This window comes from Micropterus salmoides, unplaced genomic scaffold (assembly GCF_014851395.1).
Source record: "Micropterus salmoides isolate LMB-PRFRI ecotype aquatic unplaced genomic scaffold, ASM1485139v1 Ms_hic_scaffold_11, whole genome shotgun sequence".
Taxonomy (NCBI): domain Eukaryota; kingdom Metazoa; phylum Chordata; class Actinopteri; order Centrarchiformes; family Centrarchidae; genus Micropterus; species Micropterus salmoides.
In genome coordinates, this window is record NW_024040152.1 from 35,517,302 (window position 1) to 35,537,572 (window position 20,271).

Consider the following 20,271-nt stretch of genomic DNA (forward strand, 5'->3'; position numbering starts at 1 on the left):
TTAAGTCGCCCCCTGCTGGCTGCTAGAGAGGACGCAGGTTTAAGTCGCCCCCTGCTGGCTGCTAGAGAGGACGCAGGTTTAAGTCGCCCCCTGCTGGCTGCTAGAGAGGACGCAGGTTTAAGTCGCCCCCTGCTGGCTGCTGGAGAGGACGCAGGTTTAAGTCGCCCCCTGCTGGCTGCTAGAGAGGACGCAGGTTTAAGTCGCCCCCTGCTGGCCGCTAGAGAGGACGCAGGTTTAAGTCGCCCCCTGCTGGCCGCTAGAGAGGATGCAGGTTTAAGTCGCCCCCTGCTGGCCGCTAGAGAGGACGCAGGTTTAAGTCGCCCCCTGCTGGCCGCTAGAGAGGATGCAGGTTTAAGTCGCCCCCTGCTGGCCGCTAGAGAGGACGCAGGTTTAAGTCGCCCCCTGCTGGCTGCTGGAGAGGACGCAGGTTTAAGTCGCCCCCTGCTGGCTGCTAGAGAGGACGCAGGTTTAAGTCGCCCCCTGCTGGCTGCTAGAGAGGACGCAGGTTTAAGTCGCCCCCTGCTGGCTGCTAGAGAGGACGCAGGTTTAAGTCGCCCCCTGCTGGCTGCTGAGAGGACGCAGGTTTAAGTCGCCCCCTGCTGGCTGCTAGAGAGGACGCAGGTTTAAGTCGCCCCCTGCTGGCCGCTAGAGAGGACGCAGGTTTAAGTCGCCCCCTGCTGGCCGCTAGAGAGGATGCAGGTTTAAGTCGCCCCCTGCTGGCCGCTAGAGAGGACGCAGGTTTAAGTCGCCCCCTGCTGGCCGCTAGAGAGGACGCAGGTTTAAGTCGCCCCCTGCTGGCTGCTAGAGAGGACGCAGGTTTAAGTCGCCCCCTGCTGGCTGCTAGAGAGGACGCAGGTTTAAGTCGCCCCCTGCTGGCTGCTAGAGAGGACGCAGGTTTAAGTCGCCCCCTGCTGGCTGCTGGCGAGGACGCAGGTTTAAGTCGCCCCCTGCTGGCTGCTGGAGAGGACGCAGGTTTAAGTCGCCCCCTGCTGGCTGCTAGAGAGGACGCAGGTTTAAGTCGCCCCCTGCTGGCTGCTAGAGAGGACGCAGGTTTAAGTCGCCCCCTGCTGGCTGCTAGAGAGGACGCAGGTTTAAGTCGCCCCCTGCTGGCTGCTGGAGAGGACGCAGGTTTAAGTCGCCCCCTGCTGGCTGCTAGAGAGGACGCAGGTTTAAGTCGCCCCCTGCTGGCCGCTAGAGAGGACGCAGGTTTAAGTCGCCCCCTGCTGGCCGCTAGAGAGGATGCAGGTTTAAGTCGCCCCCTGCTGGCCGCTAGAGAGGACGCAGGTTTAAGTCGCCCCCTGCTGGCCGCTAGAGAGGACGCAGGTTTAAGTCGCCCCCTGCTGGCCGCTAGAGAGGACGCAGGTTTAAGTCGCCCCCTGCTGGCCGCTAGAGAGGACGCAGGTTTAAGTCGCCCCTGCTGGCCGCTAGAGAGGACGCAGGTTTAAGTCGCCCCCTGCTGGCCGCTAGAGAGGACGCAGGTTTAAGTCGCCCCTGCTGGCCGCTAGAGAGGACGCAGGTTTAAGTCGCCCCCTGCTGGCCGCTAGAGAGGATGCAGGTTTAAGTCGCCCCCTGCTGGCTACTAGAGAGGACGCAGGTTTAAGTCGCCCCCTGCTGGCTACTAGAGAGGACGCAGGTTTAAGTCGCCCCCTGCTGGCTGCTAGAGAGGACGCAGGTTTAAGTCGCCCCCTGCTGGCCGATAGAGAGGACGCAGCTTTAAGTCGCCCCCTGCTGGCTGCTAGAGAGGACAAAGGATATCTTTGTGTATTCTCTTGAGCAGAAAACCGTTTCCTCCTCTTGCTGCTGAACAATTTGTTCCACCAGAACATGCCATTTACAGTTGTATGGACTACAAATACAAAAAGTGTCATGTGACTAAACTTTTCTCATGTTACACTCTCTTGCCAGAGTATAACTGACCCTTTAGAGGCACCAGATGAGTGACGGCTGACTCACCCCGTGACCGTTGCACTTCCTGCGACATTCATCCACAGCGAACACCGACACATCCTGACACTTCTGGTTCAAACAGGCCTAAAACACAGAAACGCATTTTACAAAATTATTGTAAAACAGACTATTACCATCAACTAGAGATAATTCATGACAGATCTTCCATTACACAGCTATCCAGCTTTTGTCTTTCAGCTCTATCTGAAAGCTAAACCCTATCAGTTCCTCCTGGCCTGCAGGGGGCGGCGTCTGACCTTGCCGGGGCTGCAGGCGGTGCCCTGGGCCACGGTGGCGGGATCCGACACGTCATCCCCCAGGTGGAAGAAGGTTCCTCTGCAGACCAGGTCGCTATGGTTGAAGCGTACCGTGGTGGTGAGGATCTCTGCGTTGGTGCCCAGCAGGGGGCGCTCCCTCCCTCCCTGACACTGGATCCTGCCGCAGTGAACGTCACTGCAACGCAACAGACACAACAGGAAGTGATGTGAGAGGACGTTTCTACAGGATAACAGGATGCTGAAGTTGGTGTTCACCTGCTGTGAGTCCACTCAGAGGCTTCAGACACCAAACAAGCAGAATACAGCGAGTAGTCAGACACTTTAATGAGGGCGGCTGTGCCGTCTGTCTGTGTACCGTCTGTGTACTCACGAGTTTCCACAGGGGACGTAGGAGCCGTTGGCCAGCTGACCGCAGTTTCCGTATTTGTTCCCCTGTTTGTTGACTGATGAGAAACAGACGGCTGGAGCGCTGGTGGCATCTGAAGACAGAAATTTAAGTGAGATTCTTATATTCTTCTGCTCTTAGGTGTAGTAAACTCTCTTATCACTGACATGGACCCCTCCACTTTCACCGCCTTCACTGTCAGGAAACAAACTCTCAGATCACAACATTGTAAACGTGTTTCTGAAAATTCCACACAACCCTGGAAACAAACCAACAGAGCTCTGTAAGCTGGACAAACTCAGGGAGATGTTTTGCTCAGTATTTACTCAGTATAAAGAGATGTTTTCTTGATAGAAAGTGGTTTAGATTCAGTATGAACTGGTTTAGATTCAGGATAAATTGGTTTAGATTCAGTATAAATTGGTTTAGATTCAGTATAAATTGGTTTAGATTCAGTATAAATTGGTTTTATTTCAATATAAATTGGTTTAGATTCAGGATAAATTGGTTTTATTTCAGTATAAACTGGTTTAGATTCAGGATAAATTGGTTTAGATTCAGGATAAATTGGTTTAGATTCAGTAAATTGGTTTTATTTCAATATAAATTGGTTTAGATTCAGGATAAATTGGTTTTATTTCAGTATAAACTGGTTTAGATTCAGTATAAACTGGTTTAGATTCAGGATAAATTGGTTTTATTTCAGTATAAACTGGTTTAGATTCAGGATAAACTGGTTTTATTTCAGTATAAACTGGTTTAGATTCAGTATAAATTGGTTTTATTTCAGTATAAACTGGTTTAGATTCAGGATAAATTGGTTTAGATTCAGTATAAATTGGTTTTATTTCAGTATAAACTGGTTTAGATTCAGGATAAATTGGTTTTATTTCAGTATAAACTGGTTTAGATTCAGGATAAACTGGTTTTATTTCAGTATAAACTGGTTTAGATTCAGGATAAATTGGTTTAGATTCAGGATAAGCTGGTTTAGATTCAGGATAAATTGGTTTTATTTCAGTATAAACTGGTTTAGATTCAGGATAAATTGGTTTTATTTCAGTATAAACTGGTTTAGATTCAGTATAAACTGGTTTAGATTCAGTATAAACTGGTTTAGATTCAGTATAAATTGGTTTAGATTCAGTATAAATTGGTTTTATTTCAGTATAAACTGGTTTAGATTCAGGATAAATTGGTTTTATTTCAGTATGAACTGGTTTAGATTCAGTATAAATTGGTTTTATTTCAGTATAAACTGGTTTAGATTCAGGATAAATTGGTTTTATTTCAGTATAAACTGGTTTAGATTCAGTATAAACTGGTTTAGATTCAGGATAAATTGGTTTTATTTCAGTATAAACTGGTTTAGATTCAGGATAAACTGGTTTTATTTCAGTATAAACTGGTTTAGATTCAGGATAAACTGGTTTAGATTCAGGATAAATTGGTTTTATTTCAGTATAAACTGGTTTAGATTCAGTATAAATTGGTTTAGATTCAGGATAAATTGGTTTTATTTCAGTATAAACTGGTTTAGATTCAGGATAAATTGGTTTTATTTCAGTATGAACTGGTTTAGATTCAGTATAAAATGGTTTTATTTCAGTATAAACTGGTTTAGATTCAGGATAAATTGGTTTTATTTCAGTATAAACTGGTTTAGATTCAGTATAAACTGGTTTAGATTCAGGATAAATTGGTTTAGATTCAGTATAAATTGGTTTTATTTCAATATAAATTGGTTTAGATTCAGGATAAATTGGTTTTATTTCAGTATAAACTGGTTTAGATTCAGGATAAATTGGTTTTATTTCAGTATAAACTGGTTTAGATTCAGGATAAATTGGTTTTATTTCAGTATAAACTGGTTTAGATTCAGTATAAATTGGTTTTATTTCAGTATAAATTGGTTTAGATTCAGGATAAATTGGTTTTATTTCAGTATAAATTGGTTTAGATTCAGGATAAATTGGTTTAGATTCAGGATAAATTGGTTTAGATTCAGGATAAACTGGTTTTATTTCAGTATAAACTGGTTTAGATTCAGGATAAATTGGTTTAGATTCAGGATAAACTGGTTTAGATTCAGGATAAATTGGTTTTATTTCAGTATAAACTGGTTTAGATTCAGGATAAATTGGTTTTATTTCAGTATAAACTGGTTTAGATTCAGGATAAATTGGTTTTATTTCAGTATAAACTGGTTTAGATTCAGGATAAATTGGTTTTATTTCAGTATAAACTGGTTTAGATTCAGGATAAATTGGTTTTATTTCAGTATAAACTGGTTTAGATTCAGGATAAATTGGTTTTATTTCAGTATAAACTGGTTTAGATTCAGGATAAATTGGTTTTATTTCAGTATAAACTGGTTTAGATTCAGTATAAATTGGTTTTATTTCAGTATAAACTGGTTTAGATTCAGTATAAACTGGTTTTATTTCAGTATAAACTGGTTAGATTCAGTATAAATTGGTTTTATTTCAGTATAAACTGGGTTAGATTCAGGATAAATTGGTTTTATTTCAGTATAAACTGGTTTAGATTCAGGATAAATTGGTTTTATTTCAGTATAAACTGGTTTAGATTCAGGATAAATTGGTTTTATTTCAGTATAAACTGGTTTAGATTCAGGATAAATGGTTTTATTCAGGATAAACTGGTTTAGATTCAGGATAAATTGGTTTTATTTCAGTATAAACTGGTTTAGATTCAGTATAAATTGGTTTTATTTCAGTATAAATTGGTTTTATTTCAGTATAAACTGGTTTTATTTCAGTATAAACTGGTTTAGATTCAGTATAAATTGGTTTTATTTCAGTATAAATTGGTTTAGATTCAGTATAAACTGGTTTAGATTCAGGATAAATTGGTTTTATTTCAGTATAAACTGGGTTAGATTCAGGATAAATTGGTTTTATTTCAGTATAAACTGGGTTAGATTCAGTATAAATTGGTTTTATTTCAGTATAAACTGGGTTAGATTCAGTATAAATTGGTTTTATTTCAGTATAAACTGGGTTAGATTCAGGATAAATTGGTTTTATTTCAGTATAAACTGGTTTAGATTCAGGATAAACTGGTTTAGATTCAGGATAAACTGGTTTTATTTCAGTATAAACTGGGTTAGGCTTCAGTTGAACCGGTATAAACTGGTGTCTTACTGGGTCCCCACAGCATCTGGCACTGGGTGTGCATGCTGGCGCACACTCCTCCGTAGCAGTAGGAGGCGCTGTCCTCGCAGGGCTCTCCGTTCTGCAGGAAGACGTTGGGGGGGCAGTGAGGGGAGGAGCCTGTGCAGAACTCAGGGAGGTCGCACTCTCCGAGTGGCTCGCGACACACCGACCCCGCCGTCCGCAGCTGAGGAGGGAGGGAGGGGATGGTTGAATGTAAAGTTTGACAGAAACATTAACGTGTGTGTGTCGCGTCAGGCTGACCTTGCAGTCGTGGCAGCAGATGCCGTCAGACGAGCACTGGGCTCCAGGAACCAGCTGACAGGTGGAGGCGTTACAGCAGGGGTCCTCACACTCCTGACCAATCAGAGCACAGCAACACATCACAAGGGAGAACAACAGGTAAACACGTCTGACTGGCATCCACAAGAAACCTGACTGGACAGTTTTTATGTTGTTACTGTGGAAAACACAAAGACGTGTCATCCTGAAAGCCCGGGAGCGTCTGGGCAGGCGAGTACCTCCATCAGGCCGCAGTCGCACTCCTCTCCTCTCTCCACGTACAGGTTCCCACAGCGAGGGCCTCCCAGCAGGCGGTCCGGCTGCGGTACGTTGAAGAGACACATACCGCCGCCGTGCAGCAGGCTGACGGACAGATCTGCAGCGCTGCAGCTGCTGAACTGCTGACCCGGCATGAACCTGAGGGTCAGAGGTCACCGTTGGAACTTAATACATAATAAGTCAGTGGTTCAATACAAGAGGCTGGGACCCGGTGGTTTAATCCTGAGAACGCAGTTTATATTTGCTTTGTATATAAAATAAAGATAAGACTGACTGAGACTTTCTAAAAAGCCAGTTTCTTCTTCTGCGTCCACTCTACGCCGCAGCCTGACGCACACTTCCCCCAAAAATGCAACTACACGTCGCAGCGACGCAGGCCGCAAGAACTGTGATTGGTCTTCTTGGTGGCGTCACGTTTCCTCCTACGCATTTCCCGCTCATCTCTCTTCTTCTGCCTCAGCTGGTTCGAGGGTCGTACGCACCATCCTCCTTCGCCTTCTCCCGTTTCTGCGTTTTAGTAATTTCACTAAAAGTAACTTTTGTCCAACGTGATCTGCTCAGTTTCAGCCGCCTACACCAACGAAGAAGAAGAAGAAAACACAACACAGTGGAACATGGAAAACCCCACCGCCAACTAGAGTTTCGGCGACGTAACCGTAGAGCGACGCAAACACGTAGACTCAAGTATAAACTGGCCTTTACTCCACGACCGCTGAGACGTCTGACGGACGACTTTTCACCGCGCTCGTCCTCGGGAGCCACGGTCGCACTCGTTTATAACACGTGGAATTGCAGTTGTTTGTTGGTCTGAACTTGTGACAGCACTGCTCTGTGACTCAGTTAAATACTCTGCTACCGACCCGGTCGAGGGTTCCATGATGCATCCTCCGAGCCGCGGTTCGTTCTGACAGGAGCAGCGGCGCTCGGCGGTGTCGTGACTCATCCCCAGGTTGTGACCGAGCTCGTGAGCAACAGTGGAGGCGACGCCCAACACGCTGACCAGGTGGTCCTGAGAGAGAGAGAGAGAGAGAGAGAGAGAGAGAGAGAGAGAGAGAGAGAGAGAGAGAGAGAGAGAGAGAGAGAGAGAGAGAGAGGTTTAGAACAGCAGTTCATTTCTATCTTGTAGAGACTTTGAAATTCATCATAGTAATAATAATGATGATGGATTCTGAAAACAATCTTTATGGACCCCGGCACCTATTTCTAGGAAAAACGCCTAAATTAACATATCCTAAATAAATCAGTAATATCTCCTCAACCATTTGGCCTAGATGCATCATTCTGGTCTCCTTTGAAAGGTCAGAAGCTGAGGAATATAAATCCATCGTAGATTAACATATTTATTTCACCATTACAGACTACATGGATAGGAAATACAGAAAAATAATGATATTTTCATCCTCGTCTGGTAAAAAAAAGCTTTATTTTGATGCAATAAACCATCAAAACCATCCTAAGGTAGATTATAATGCACCTGAATATCTTCTAATACACCTAGAATACAACTGTAACTGTAAATTTGATGAAAAGAAACTGATATACAACAGTTATTACATAATCTTTCAAAAATACACCAGGTGAATGTCCATGTTTTGGCCATATTTACTATATATATATATATATATATATATATATATTTAGTTTTCTTCAAAACATTATTTCTCTCCACACAACCACGTTCCAAATAACAAAGCTTCCAAAACATTGAAATATTGATACAAACAGTCAATATAAATGACCAAAAGCACTCCCACACTTTCCAGGCCCACAGCTTGAGACCAGAACATCCTGCAGGGCTGTGGTGGGCTCATTTTGTTCGTCTCAAAGAGACGATTTCAGGCATTTCTTGCATGTCTGTGTAGCTCGCTCCGTACGGGTCGCCAGCAGAGACCGATAAAGTTCACCTCCGCCAAATTACACTCTTCTCCTGCTCTCATACCTCGTGAAACAAACAAAACTTAAGACCGCAGCCGACCTCACCAAGATGGCGGCCTGCCAGACGATCTCTGTGGACACAAAGCGCCGCAGTTTCTGGACAGAAAACAGCTAGAACAGCGAAAATCTATTACGTGCCCGATACCGGGTCAGTCCGTTCCCACTGCGTGAAGCTGATGTGAAGATTTTAAAAGTGTCGTTTTCCCATTTAAACATTTTCTTAAATGATCTGATGGACTGAGATTAATCGGCCAATAGGCTGATGGCTGCACTCAGGAGGTTGATATCTCATCCTACATGACAGCAGCTCGAATCTAACGCCATAAATATATAGAATAATGAAGTTAACCTCTGACCAGTGTTGAGCATTATTACTTTTCCCAGTAACTAGTAGTGTTAGGGATATTACAGTTACAAATCCAAGTAACGCTGCGATACAGAACGCAACATCCTTGATGCGAATGCACAAGTCAGACGATGTTCAGCTCAAGGCAGAATGGGGAAGGAGGGAGAGCCGTTATTTCCACACCATTTCACCATTACTAAGATGCAAAGAAAGTTGTCGTCCGTTGCAAACTTTGTGCGACCGCCAACAAGTCTACATCTGATTTACGGCAGAGAGACCTGCTTTATCGTTTCTTTTTTAATACATCCAGAGCCTGTTCTGCGCGGCACCATCTGGTCTGAGGCTGCAGTGTTTCAGTTCGGCTGCTTGTTGACGCCTCAGGTTCATTAATGTTCCAGTAAAGTGGATTCATTTCTAAAATGAGCTGCTGTCCGTCGCTCGTCAGAACAGAGTGACTTACACTTTGTTTTAGACCAATCAGGGTTCCTTTGGCTATGAATACTACAATACCCATAAACCCTCGCTGCTGTTGCCATGGAGAAGAAGCCAGTCAGTGAATCAGAACACAGGGATTTTAAAATGCTTCTTTGGTGTGAACAAAGTAAACTGAGATTATTGATCCTGGTTCCCTGCTGACTGAAAACTGTTTGGACCATAAATTCTGGTGGATCTAAACCGACAACCTCACACAGTCTCTGTCTCTGCGGAGTTTCCTGGTTATAAAACTCACCACGTTGACTCCACCCGACCGGTCTCTGGAGCACATGGACGACTGAGACGCCATCCCCACGGTGGTGCCGTCAAAAGACCCGCCCCTGTGAAATAAAAACGAACCGTGACCGTCAGCCGGATCAGAACCTGAAGCTTTTATCCATATTAAACGTGGCTGTCCTCCTACATGACGAGCTGCGCGTTGTCGTGGCGAAGGCGCGGCAGCAGCTCTCTGGTTCTCCACTCCAGGAAATTGTTGAGGGTGTCGGTGGGACTCTTCTCCACCCGGATCTTATCCCGGTCGCTCCAGATCTCCAGACCGGTCAGCGCCACCCGGACGTTCAGAGGACGGTAGAACTGAAACAGACAGAAGAGAGGCGGTTCTTCCTCTGCAGCAGATTCACGGGGTTCACGGTTACCAGGGGAGGTCAGAGGACCCAGTTCTCACCCAGTCCACCTGGTTGGCCACGTCCAGCATGCGGTAGATGATGGTCTTATTGTTCTTCTGGTAATTCAGAAACTGAAAAACACAAATGTTTAAACGCACGTTAGGGGCTGAGGAAGTTCTTCTCATTGAGGTTTTTTAAGGACATGAACTGCCGCCATCTTGTGTCAAAAGGACGTTACTGCAGAAAATCTAAGTACAAAGAAACAAGTTCCAGCCGGTTCCTCTGTTTTCTACCACAGAGAGCTGAACATCTTTGGACTGTTGGACAAAACGAGACATGTACATAGTTGTTTGGGCCATTAACTGTCAGTAAATGGTGAATAAGGGACGTCCCCAAATGTCTTTAATTAATCACAACCCAAATATATTCAGTTTAATGTCATAGAGGAGGAAAACCCCCCGAAAAAAACTCACATTTAAGAAGCCTAAACCGATTAACTGATTATCCAAATAGTTGGAGATTCTGCAAGTATGAAGCCTTTTGTGCCTCGGAGGGAGCTGTGTGAGTAACGTCCTCGGGCGACGACGCTGAAAACGAAACTAACCCGTCGGTGGGAGTCAGAAAGAAGTGAACTCTCAGACGTCTGCAGCTGCAGGCGACTTTAGCCGCTGCTAGCATCGCACACCACGATCACCACGAGTTCATTTCAACCACAAAACTCTGACGGCCTTTAAATTAAAACGAGAACAAGGAAACTAATACAAAAGAAATTAAAAACAAATGTGTTTCCCAGGCTGACTGCTGTGGGGGCCACAACAATCTCGATTAACTTGTTTATTTAATTGCTGGAAGCTAAAATCGTGATAAAAATGTCATTAATTGTGCAGCCCTGACTAATTCTACCTCGTACAACAAAGATTTCCGACAGCTGCATCCTCAAAAATGCTTCGAGGACATCAAAGATTAAAAACGCAGGACCGACAGTCAGACCGTGTTCCAGTGTTAATTAATGACTTTGAAATGAATGAATAACGAGAATGATGATCGGCTGCAGCACACACACATTGTAAACACACACTGACCTCCTGGTTATCGGCCACCAGCACCAGCTCGATGTATTTGGTCTCAGACAGGATGTCCCGCTTCGTCTGCAGATGGAACAAAGAGAGGTCAGAGGTCACACAGCAACTTCTCCTTAATGCTACGTCTCTATTGTAAGATTTTGTTTCTAAGAAACAATAAAGATTTTGTCCGTTTTGGGGGGCAGCTCTAAATACTACAATTCCCATGAGCCTCAGCTGCTGTTGCCACGGAGAAGAAGCCAGTCAGAAAACTGATCCAGAACCTGAAAGTAAGAAAATTTTCAGCTCACAACAGACTGCGGAGCTCTGTGATTGGCAGTCTGTTGGTGAAATGCACCCTGGGAGTCGTAGTTGATGTAGCTCCCTCGGTTTTTCTGGCATTATGTTTTTTCCCCACCCGATTTTAGACAAACTCTCACTTGACGGACACTAGCTCTGTGTCAAGTCCTGCCAGCTGATTGGCTAACCCCGACCTTTACCAACAGAGGCAGCCAGTGGGAGCCAATCAGAAGCAGAGTTGTTGAAAATCTTGTTTTAAAGGAAGAAGCAGACATTCGATGAAGCGGGGGAGGTTCTGTCTCACCCGGTGTGTGTGTGTGGAGCTGTGGATGGGGGGGACGGTGTGAGACAACCCGCAGCCTCCGGCACCGTCGCCCTCCAGAGGGCTGGTGGAGAACAGCAGGTGGACGCCTCCTTCATCTCCTCCTCCTCCTCCTCCTCCACTGCCTCCACTCCCGTCTGTTCCACTCTCCTCCTCCCCCCTCCTCCCCCCGTGGGTGGTGGTCGTCCTCCTGAGGCCGCAGCTCATAGCTCAGGGTGGAGTTGATGGCGATGACGCCGCTGCAGGAGGAAACACAGGAAGTCTCATTTATTACTGCAGATGATCAGTCAGGCTGTGGGGAGAGAAAAGCAGCAAAGCTCCCAGAGACTGGCCGCACACTGGAGGATAACTGGGCTAGGTTTGGGTCTGACGGGTTTACGGACACAATCTGAAGGTCGCCGACTGGTTCGAAGCCTCCCTGATATCAAAATTAACGGCCAGCCAGGTATATGAGGGGCCACACATTGTAGCATTTTTCAGAGAAACACAGAGTCATTATGTTACAAGTCGCGACACGGTGGCTATTTTACAAGCACGGACCAGGCAAAGCGACAGTGAACACATTAATACAGATGTAATTCGTTAGCTTCCACGTTGGTTTTGTTTTGAAAGGCGGTGCAGCTGCTGCTGTGAACGGAATCGCGGGAGGGGAAGTCCAGGGGCCGGTTGCACAAAAAACCTTAGGATAAGATTTTCCTTAAAGTCTGAGTTAAGGTTAAGGTTTCCTTAAAATGTTCACTATCTGAGGTTTTCTCCTTATCTTGGTCTTCTACTTAAGGAATCCCTTAAGTATGTTAAACCATTGCATAAAAGACCTCAGCAACCAAACTAGGGAAAAGAATTTAAGGGACCTCTGGCTTTATCTTAACCGCAACACAGTTTATGGCGATAAATGAAAGGAGAGTTCCGTGACCAGGAGAATCCAATGGATACGCTAAATGATGAGCAACTTTGAGCACAAAATTTTGCTATTAGTCAAAAAATATTTGGCGAACTAAGTGGGTAATCAACATTGTAAGGAAATGACTCAGAAAAATATGAAATATCATAGAAATATCAAAATACACTGGAGGGGGGCTTTAAGACTTTTCCTTAACTAAGGGATTCTGTTCAACACCCTTAAGTAAATTCCTTAGCTAAGGAGAAATTAAGTGTCATACTTAAGAAAACAACTTAAGGTTTTTTGTGCAACTGGCCCCAGAAGACTAGTTCTGTTTTTTTTGGAGACTACCGCTATGGAGAAAGTTACCAGGGAGATTTTGTTGAATTTGTATAAGCAGTTTCATCAACAACAACATACTTGGATCAAAAGCAAAAAAATGACCAAATAATGCTAAAAACAAAATTTTAAAGAAACCCTCCCGACCTGTGGATGTGTGTTAATGCACGTGTTGTGGGTCAGTGATCGCAGCTGCAGAATAAAAAGCTCTCCCTTGTGTTAATAATCTGTTGCTGGACAGAGGTTTCTGTGTAAAGAGCCTCTGACCTAAAAACCCTAAACTGGACCAGGTTCTGTTCACGTGAGCTGATAATTAAGTCCACTAATCCTCCTGCGGCCTTCACGCTGCGCTGCAGAGGTCAGAGGTCACTCACATTGATCCGGATCAGTTTAACCTGCAGAGGAACGCTGATGTCATCGGCCCAGAAACACAAAGACCTGAAACACACCAAATCCTGGACTCTGCACAAACCGGATTGGAGGTTTTGGAGGTTTAAGAGATTTTGCTTCTTATTTTTTCGTCAGTGTTGTTGGAGGAGAAAATGTTTTGCTCAGAATACGCAGGAAGAGCGGCAGCAGTAAATATTCAGCAGACGCTTCCTGTCCTGCAGTAAACACTGAATACAGTCAGCACATACCTGCAGAGTAACAAACACAACCTCCTGCTGCCCCTCCTGCATCTCAGCTAAAACCTTTTCACATCCCAAACAGGGACTTCTTTAAGGGCCCTTTCTCACCAAGGTTTCTACACTTGACATCGATGGTTTGTAAACAGTCAAACACACTAAGAAATGTCCATGCTTTCTAATAAAAACAACATCAGACTGATCAGGAATACAGTGCAGATATTGTTATAAATGACTGCTGATAACTAGTAACTGTAATACTGCACATATCCTTAGGATTTTGTGAACTTTATATTTATAGAAATACAAATCCCCCCCCCCCCCTCTGCAATATGTCTGCACAACACATTACTCTGGAGTAATGCTCATGTAGTAATAATACTATTATTTTTTATAACTTGCATCTGTTAATTCCATGTTTATATATTTTTACATTTATTTATCTCAACTGTATGTTTATGTACCTTATCACCAAAACAAATTCCTTGTACGTGTAAAATACTATTTGGCAAACAGCTGGGGCCTCATTTTATAAAACTGTAAGCACTGTGGTGCATGTGAGGGAGCTCCATGTCCGACCCTTCAAACGTCACATTGAAAACGGCATCAGTTTAAATATAATCTGTCTCCTGTTCACCTTCTTTATGAGAATAAATGTCTGCATGCAAGAATTAATTAATCTGATTCCTGATTAAACATATTTGAGGCTCTTGTGCAGAAACAGAATCTGTTTGTGTTTATGATCCTGAATCTGGATCTTTTTGTGGCTGCAAATGATCTTAAATTGTTTGTTTCTTTGGCCACTTCAGGGAAAATCAGTCAAATGGCTGTTTGTTTATTCAGAAGCCTGGAATACTCAGAGGGAATATCTGGATTTATTTCACACAGCAGTCGGCCTCTTCATTTCAAGACATTTTTTGTCTGGTGACATCACTACCATCAACCCTGAAGCCCGTCACTTTAACTCTGCTGGACTTGTCACTGATTGTTCGTATTGCCGCCATCTCTTAAACACCAAACCAGTGTGTCTACTTTGCAATATGAGTAAAAGAATATCATATTCAGAGGAACCATACAGAGACATTTTCTGGACAAACCTTCCCACAGGAGAAGGACGCGGTGTTTGATTGCATCGTGGCCGTCTCACCTGGTGCGTTCAGGTTGCTTATTTTAAAGGTAAACCAGTAAACACCTTGATTTGTTTTTAAATAGGTGCTGAAAATGTCCGGCCCATCTACAAGTCCTGGATTTAATAGTGTTCTACTGAGCCTACTGAGGAGACGTCTAGTCCAACAGAGGAAAGACACTTCTGACAAATACCTCAGTCAATCACCCACAGTAGCACGTGTCTGTGTGGCTTCACTATTTACGTCATTTAAAGGCCTAAAGAGGCAAAAAGCAAAGATGGAAGAAGGTGGGAAACATCTTGTGCAACCTTCTTTCCTATTCACTGCATCAACTTGAGACCAAGATTATTATTATCGTAAACGAAGACGAACGAAATAACGAAAACTAGATGTGAAAAAACATTGTTGTTAACTGAAATACAAATGAGGCTTTACAAAAAATTATAACTTTGTAGTTTTGCAAAACTAACTAAAGGTAACTCCAATGAAAGAGTAAAAGTCCTTAGTTTTCGTCTATTTATTTATTTCAGAGGACCGAAGCCTACGTTTCAGCGGATATGAAGCCGGGGAACTGACGCAGCGTAGCGGCTGGCGACCGCTGTTTGGAGGACAGCCCCATGTAACGTTAGGGGAAGCTAACTTAGCCGGGGAGACCCAGGTAGGGATCAGCTGGTGGTTGGTGGGATTTGAACATGTTTTTTTATATTATCAAACTACAAAATAATATGAATGCAACAAGTGTCCAGAGCTGTGTTTAGTTTAGTTTAGTCTTGGTGGTTTTCTGTTCCTTGTTCTGATGGTCTGGCTCAGAGCTCGTCCTGCATGTGAGATGAACTGGCCCACTGACTGTGAGCTCTGGGTTAACTGTCAGCTGCTCATTATATTACTGCATGTTTTATGGGCTCATTCATATCTCAGCCAGCCTGTCTCTTTGTGCTTTTAACAGAATCTAGTTTTTGATTAATAAAGGTCTGGATTTTAATATAACTGCTTTCCAGTCAGACTTGCCTTCAGGGTGCTAGGGACCTGTTGGTTGTGGCTCCAAGAGGGGCCTCCGCTATCCTCTTATTTCTTAGCTGTCCATCACCTCCATTTATTGTATTTCACCTATTTAACCATGAATGTCAGAGCCAGAGACTGATGAAATGAATCTCTAGGGATCACTGGGTAGCAGGATCAGGGTAGTTTAGCTCTGAGGCTTTTCTGTATGTGGGTTAGAAATTATACTGTAGATGCAGCATGTGCTTCATAGATTTGTGGTATTTATTATTTAGACAATGTGTTCAACTATAATATATATATATATATATATATATATATGCAGTGTTTGCTTGTTTAGATAAATTTCACTTTCTTTTTCAGTTTTAAGTACCAGTTTGTGATTGGAGGATCTGTTCACGATTGCTAATGCCTCGTTCAGCCTGTGGCTCACGTTCATCTATTACAACACTGGACTTGACTGAAGCTGCACGGGGTCTGTGTCATACTTTCCATTTCCCCTTTTACAGGGGCGTGACACAGAGGTCTGGATCCTCAGGTTGGACTCCACCTTGCTAAAAGAAAGACTGATGGAGGAACTACGTTCCTGTGGTTTGTCCTCGTTCCAAACTTCACACCCAGAAATTATGTTTTCTACAAAACCTCTTTTTGTCATTTACAGCTTCATAACTGCAGCTCAGCCTCGTGATCAGCTATACTGACATTTAAATTAACCAATCACAAGGAGCGTTATCTTCACATGTTCTGTAACGTTATCGCTCATCACCTCTTTATAAGACTTAATATAATATATAAATATATATATATATTATTTAGTGTCCAGTTATTCTACAGCAGCAAACAAATTATTAAAACAAAATGAAATAAGTGTGTCTGATATTTTGACTGGTTTTTTTGTGACCTGATGATTGAACTGGCTTCTTCTTCTTCTCCTCCTGAAACAGGCCAGTGTTTGATTTTGTCGTAGAAGAAGTCTGAATAAAATTCAGCCTAATTCTGGTACTGACCGGAGTCCGGAGCAGGTGCTCAGCGCCACTCTGGACTGGGGGAAGCCTCGGACGCTGCCGTGGTAATAACAGTGAGTCTGCACACAAACACAGGAAACATCTGTCACAGCTGGAAAACACCACAGAGACCGCGAGGACAGGCGGCGGTGCGTTCACTGACTCACCACAGGGTCGGCTCTCACGGACACCCCGGTGCCGTTGGGCAGGTAGTAGAAGACGTTGGGCGGTTTGGGCAGCAGGTCACTGCGGAGAGACGGCATATCAGATCACACTCTGTCTCGTGTTGTGTTCAATGTCACACTGTAAATCAGACTCACTGGTTCTTCTCCAGGTCCAGCAGGAAGAGGCGTCCTCCCACCTCCAGCCCGGACTGCAGCCTGTCGGGGTGACCGTCCTGAAAACAGGTCGGAACAACATTTGCTTTATTTAGTCTCGGAGGACGAAAGAAGAGTCAGGGGACCTCCGTTTCTATGGTAGCCTCATTTTAGTCATAGTTATCATATGATACAGTACTGATTTTGGACGTTCTAGCAATTAAAATCCCTCTGAGATGTAAAGGATACCTTGATACATGTGTTAAATCTTTCTTTCCATGCGACAGGAGTGAAACGTACCCAGAGATCCTCTCTCTGGTCTTCCTGCACACCTGGCTTGTGCTCGTTTGCAATGACCAAGTTACTGTTCTGTTTTCTGAATGAACCGAGCAGGGACAAACCATCCGATGAGGACGCATGAAGACGATGAGAATTTGCATGTGCATGCATGCAACTGATTGGTTAACAAAAAACAACAACAGATGTTTTGACCTGTACGGAGTAATCTGGGCCGTGTCCTGCTGAAAGTGCACAGTGACTTGTGTAAAATATTCACTAGTCCTGGAATCAAGTGTCGTCAACGAAAAGTTCTCTTTGACTAAATTAACACAGGCAGCATCTTTGGCTCCCTTCTGCTCTCCGGCGCCCCCCAGGGAGGCGTTAGTCTCTCTCTTTAGTCTTTGTTGTTAGAGATCAGATCCTGTAGTGTCACCAGGGTTAAAATGGCGTCCTGAGCGATGAGATTAATGTCCATCCTGTCTGGCGACGGTCTGAATGAAGTCTGTTTCCATTTCCTTCCTCTGGTCCTTTAGGGTGGGGGCGGGGCTAAGTACATCCGTTATCCAATCAGGGAGTTTTCCTGCTCTTAGAAGAGGAGACACTTCCTGTCCAACGCATCCTCGCTTTCTCCTCTCAGCTCCGCAGGAAGTGGCGGTGTTTGAAGCAGTTACTGATAGATGAGCTGTGTTTATTGGTTGATTAACACGCTGATCAATCAGCGGAAGTCAGCAGCATTTCACAAATACTGAGGTGAAGAGTTCAAACTCACAAACTATGTTCAGCTTTACTTTAACTTAACAAGGCTACGGCAGCTCGCCACGGTCTAATTTGCTCCGCCACAGTTTCAAAATGAAGCTAAAATATTTTTACTCTTCTCATTATTACAATAAAGACATCTGACGCTACTGAAAGCTCACACGCTCACGCTCTTTGGCGTCCGGCTAGAGAAGTCTTACTTTTACGGTAACGCTAACAAAGGGTCTGAACAGAGTTTCTGTTAGACCGATTGATCGTTTTGCAGATATTATTGCCGGTATAAGCTACTTGCAGACTGGGCCGCTTCACTTACTGTAAAGGCTTGAATACGTGTGCACTCCAAGTTTAATCTAGCTTAATCTCCTTCTCACAGACGAGTGACAGAAACACTCAAAGAGGTTCTTTTCAGCCACAGATGGAGCGGATATGTTGGGAGACAGTTCAGCAGAGCAGCGTCTGCAAACGCGACACTTTAAAATGCTTCCACACTGCGACATGGCAACACGACTGTTTGGTAAAATTTATTCCTTTGACTCATTAGGCCGAACACAGAAAGTGCTTTTTTTGCTATTTTTTCGAACATTCGGTGCATCGATAAAATTTTTACAGAATAAAGATAAAATTAACTGTATTATGTGTCCATTAAAAGTTTAAAAAAAACAATAAAATATAATGAAATTACATTATTCTTTGAATTTCGGGCTGCTGGAAAAACAATATGTTTACTCTTAAGTTTAAGTCTTCACAGCTGTAGCCTCCTAATTTACCTCTCAAACCACGCAAGACTCCCCGAGAGGGTCCGAGGTCCACCCGTCAGTCACATCCCTTTCTTTAGCCCCTTTTCCACTGCACCAGCTCCACTCGCCTTTGTTTGGTTTTCCATTGTAGAAATGTTGCACCTGTTCCTGCTTCCAGGTACTTTTTTTTTCGTATCACCTCCGTCGAGCTGAGGGAAACTAAAATGTGACGTGAAAACAGGACAGACTGCTGATTGGTCAGAGAGAATATTCACTATTCACTGCATCATCATCGCTGCACCAGACAGACGGCAGTTTTCATCACTAAATCCACTTCTGAGAAGTTTGAGGTGAAATCAGCTGTGCAGATTTACAATATTGACAGTTTTACGAGAAGTGATGGAACAAAAATGTGCCTGAATATTTTTGGAGTTGAGGCGGCGGGTTGAAGCCTGCTGTGACCCGCGGGAGGAGCGTGTGAGGCCGGCCTGCCCGCTCACAGAGCCCTCTGCTCCCGCTGCAGCAACAACGGCAGAGGAAAACACAGCTGGAAGCTTTTCATTCCGCTTATCTGTCTTTACATTCTGAGGAAGGTTCAAACGCTTTAACTTAAAAAAGAGAAAGCTGTGTGGATCGCTGATGTGTGTGTCGCATCGAACTTTACGTCGCAGTTGTGTGTGGCGTCACTATGACGACCAGCTTCATTGAGGGTACCATCTTTGAGTACTATCTGCAATGGAAAACAGAGCAGGGCCGAGTCGAGCTGGTACTGCTGATGGAAAAGCTCCATTTTATTTATCAAACTGGGTCGGACTCGATGATTATATTAATATCTCGGCATCAGTCTTTAACATGAACGTGTTTCTGTGTGTAGCTGTTCAACGTGCCCTCCGGAGCTGCCGGGTCAGGTTTGGGTGGAGTGTTGCTCTAAACCAGCAGAATTCCCCTCGAGGCGTGTTTGTTTTCTCCACCCTCTCTGTACTTTGTACTGCGGTGGGGTCAGATCATTGTGCAACAGGATGGGGGGGGGTGGGGGGCGTTTGGTGACTGAGTCATGATCAGCTCAGCTGGGTGGGGCCGACTGTGGTACAGTTTCCACCTCAAACACACAGGAAACTGATTCTGCTGAGCCTGAACATCGGTTCACTGTCTGCTGCGCCGTCATTAGGAGGAGAACAGTTCTCCAGCAGAACATCTGCAGTTCCACACTGCTGCTCTGAGTGTGACCATCACCAGCTGTGATATCTCAGCATCAGGTGAACAGAGCTCATGTGGAAACAGACTTTAGTGTAAAATATAAAGAGGTTTCATGGGTTTATTTTATCAATATTTCTAGTTTCTATTTCTCGTGTTTTCACGCCTCTCCACTCTCTCTCTTTTACCCCTTGCTGTGTTTTGCAGCCTCTCTCGCCCACTCTGACCATCTGTTAACAGCCTCTCTCCCTCCTCCCTCTACGCGCTGTCCCCCCTTCTCCTCCAACTCTCTCTCTCTCTCTCTCTGTATAGTGAGTCAAGTCTCTCGCCCCATCTCCTCCAGATGATGTCAGGGCTGCAGAAACTCTGGGCGTCGACCACGACATCAGAGTTCATTCTCCCTGTGAGGCCTGCAAGCAGCAGCGCGCCGACCTCCATCACTGTTATTTCTCTAACTCCAATCAAGCGGCAACCTCTGGGTGTGAAAGTGAAACAATGCTGAAGCACTTAAACCTGGTCCTCTCTAGCGGCCAGCAGGGGGCGACTAAACCTGCGTCCTCTCTAGCGGCCAGCAGGGGGCGACTTAAACCTGCGTCCTCTCT

At 44.5% G+C, this 20,271-nt stretch overlaps 1 protein-coding gene across 1 annotated transcript in view; it reads right to left on the reverse strand.

The window, feature by feature from the left end:
- adam15 (ADAM metallopeptidase domain 15) overlaps positions 1-20,271 on the reverse strand; it is a 151,216-nt gene that overhangs the window by 20,587 nt on the left and 110,358 nt on the right. Inside the window, exons 3-18 of the mRNA XM_038712398.1 lie at positions 16,707-16,783; positions 16,554-16,632; positions 16,390-16,466; positions 11,603-11,650; positions 11,394-11,571; positions 10,811-10,876; positions 9,788-9,859; positions 9,527-9,696; positions 9,359-9,443; positions 7,208-7,356; positions 6,308-6,485; positions 6,051-6,143; positions 5,778-5,973; positions 2,596-2,704; positions 2,205-2,400; positions 1,954-2,031 (exon numbers count right to left, since the gene is read on the reverse strand). Coding sequence (XP_038568326.1) covers positions 1,954-2,031; positions 2,205-2,400; positions 2,596-2,704; positions 5,778-5,973; positions 6,051-6,143; positions 6,308-6,485; positions 7,208-7,356; positions 9,359-9,443; positions 9,527-9,696; positions 9,788-9,859; positions 10,811-10,876; positions 11,394-11,571; positions 11,603-11,650; positions 16,390-16,466; positions 16,554-16,632; positions 16,707-16,783 — 1,851 coding nt within the window. The remainder of the gene's footprint in view (positions 1-1,953; positions 2,032-2,204; positions 2,401-2,595; positions 2,705-5,777; positions 5,974-6,050; positions 6,144-6,307; positions 6,486-7,207; positions 7,357-9,358; positions 9,444-9,526; positions 9,697-9,787; positions 9,860-10,810; positions 10,877-11,393; positions 11,572-11,602; positions 11,651-16,389; positions 16,467-16,553; positions 16,633-16,706; positions 16,784-20,271) is intronic.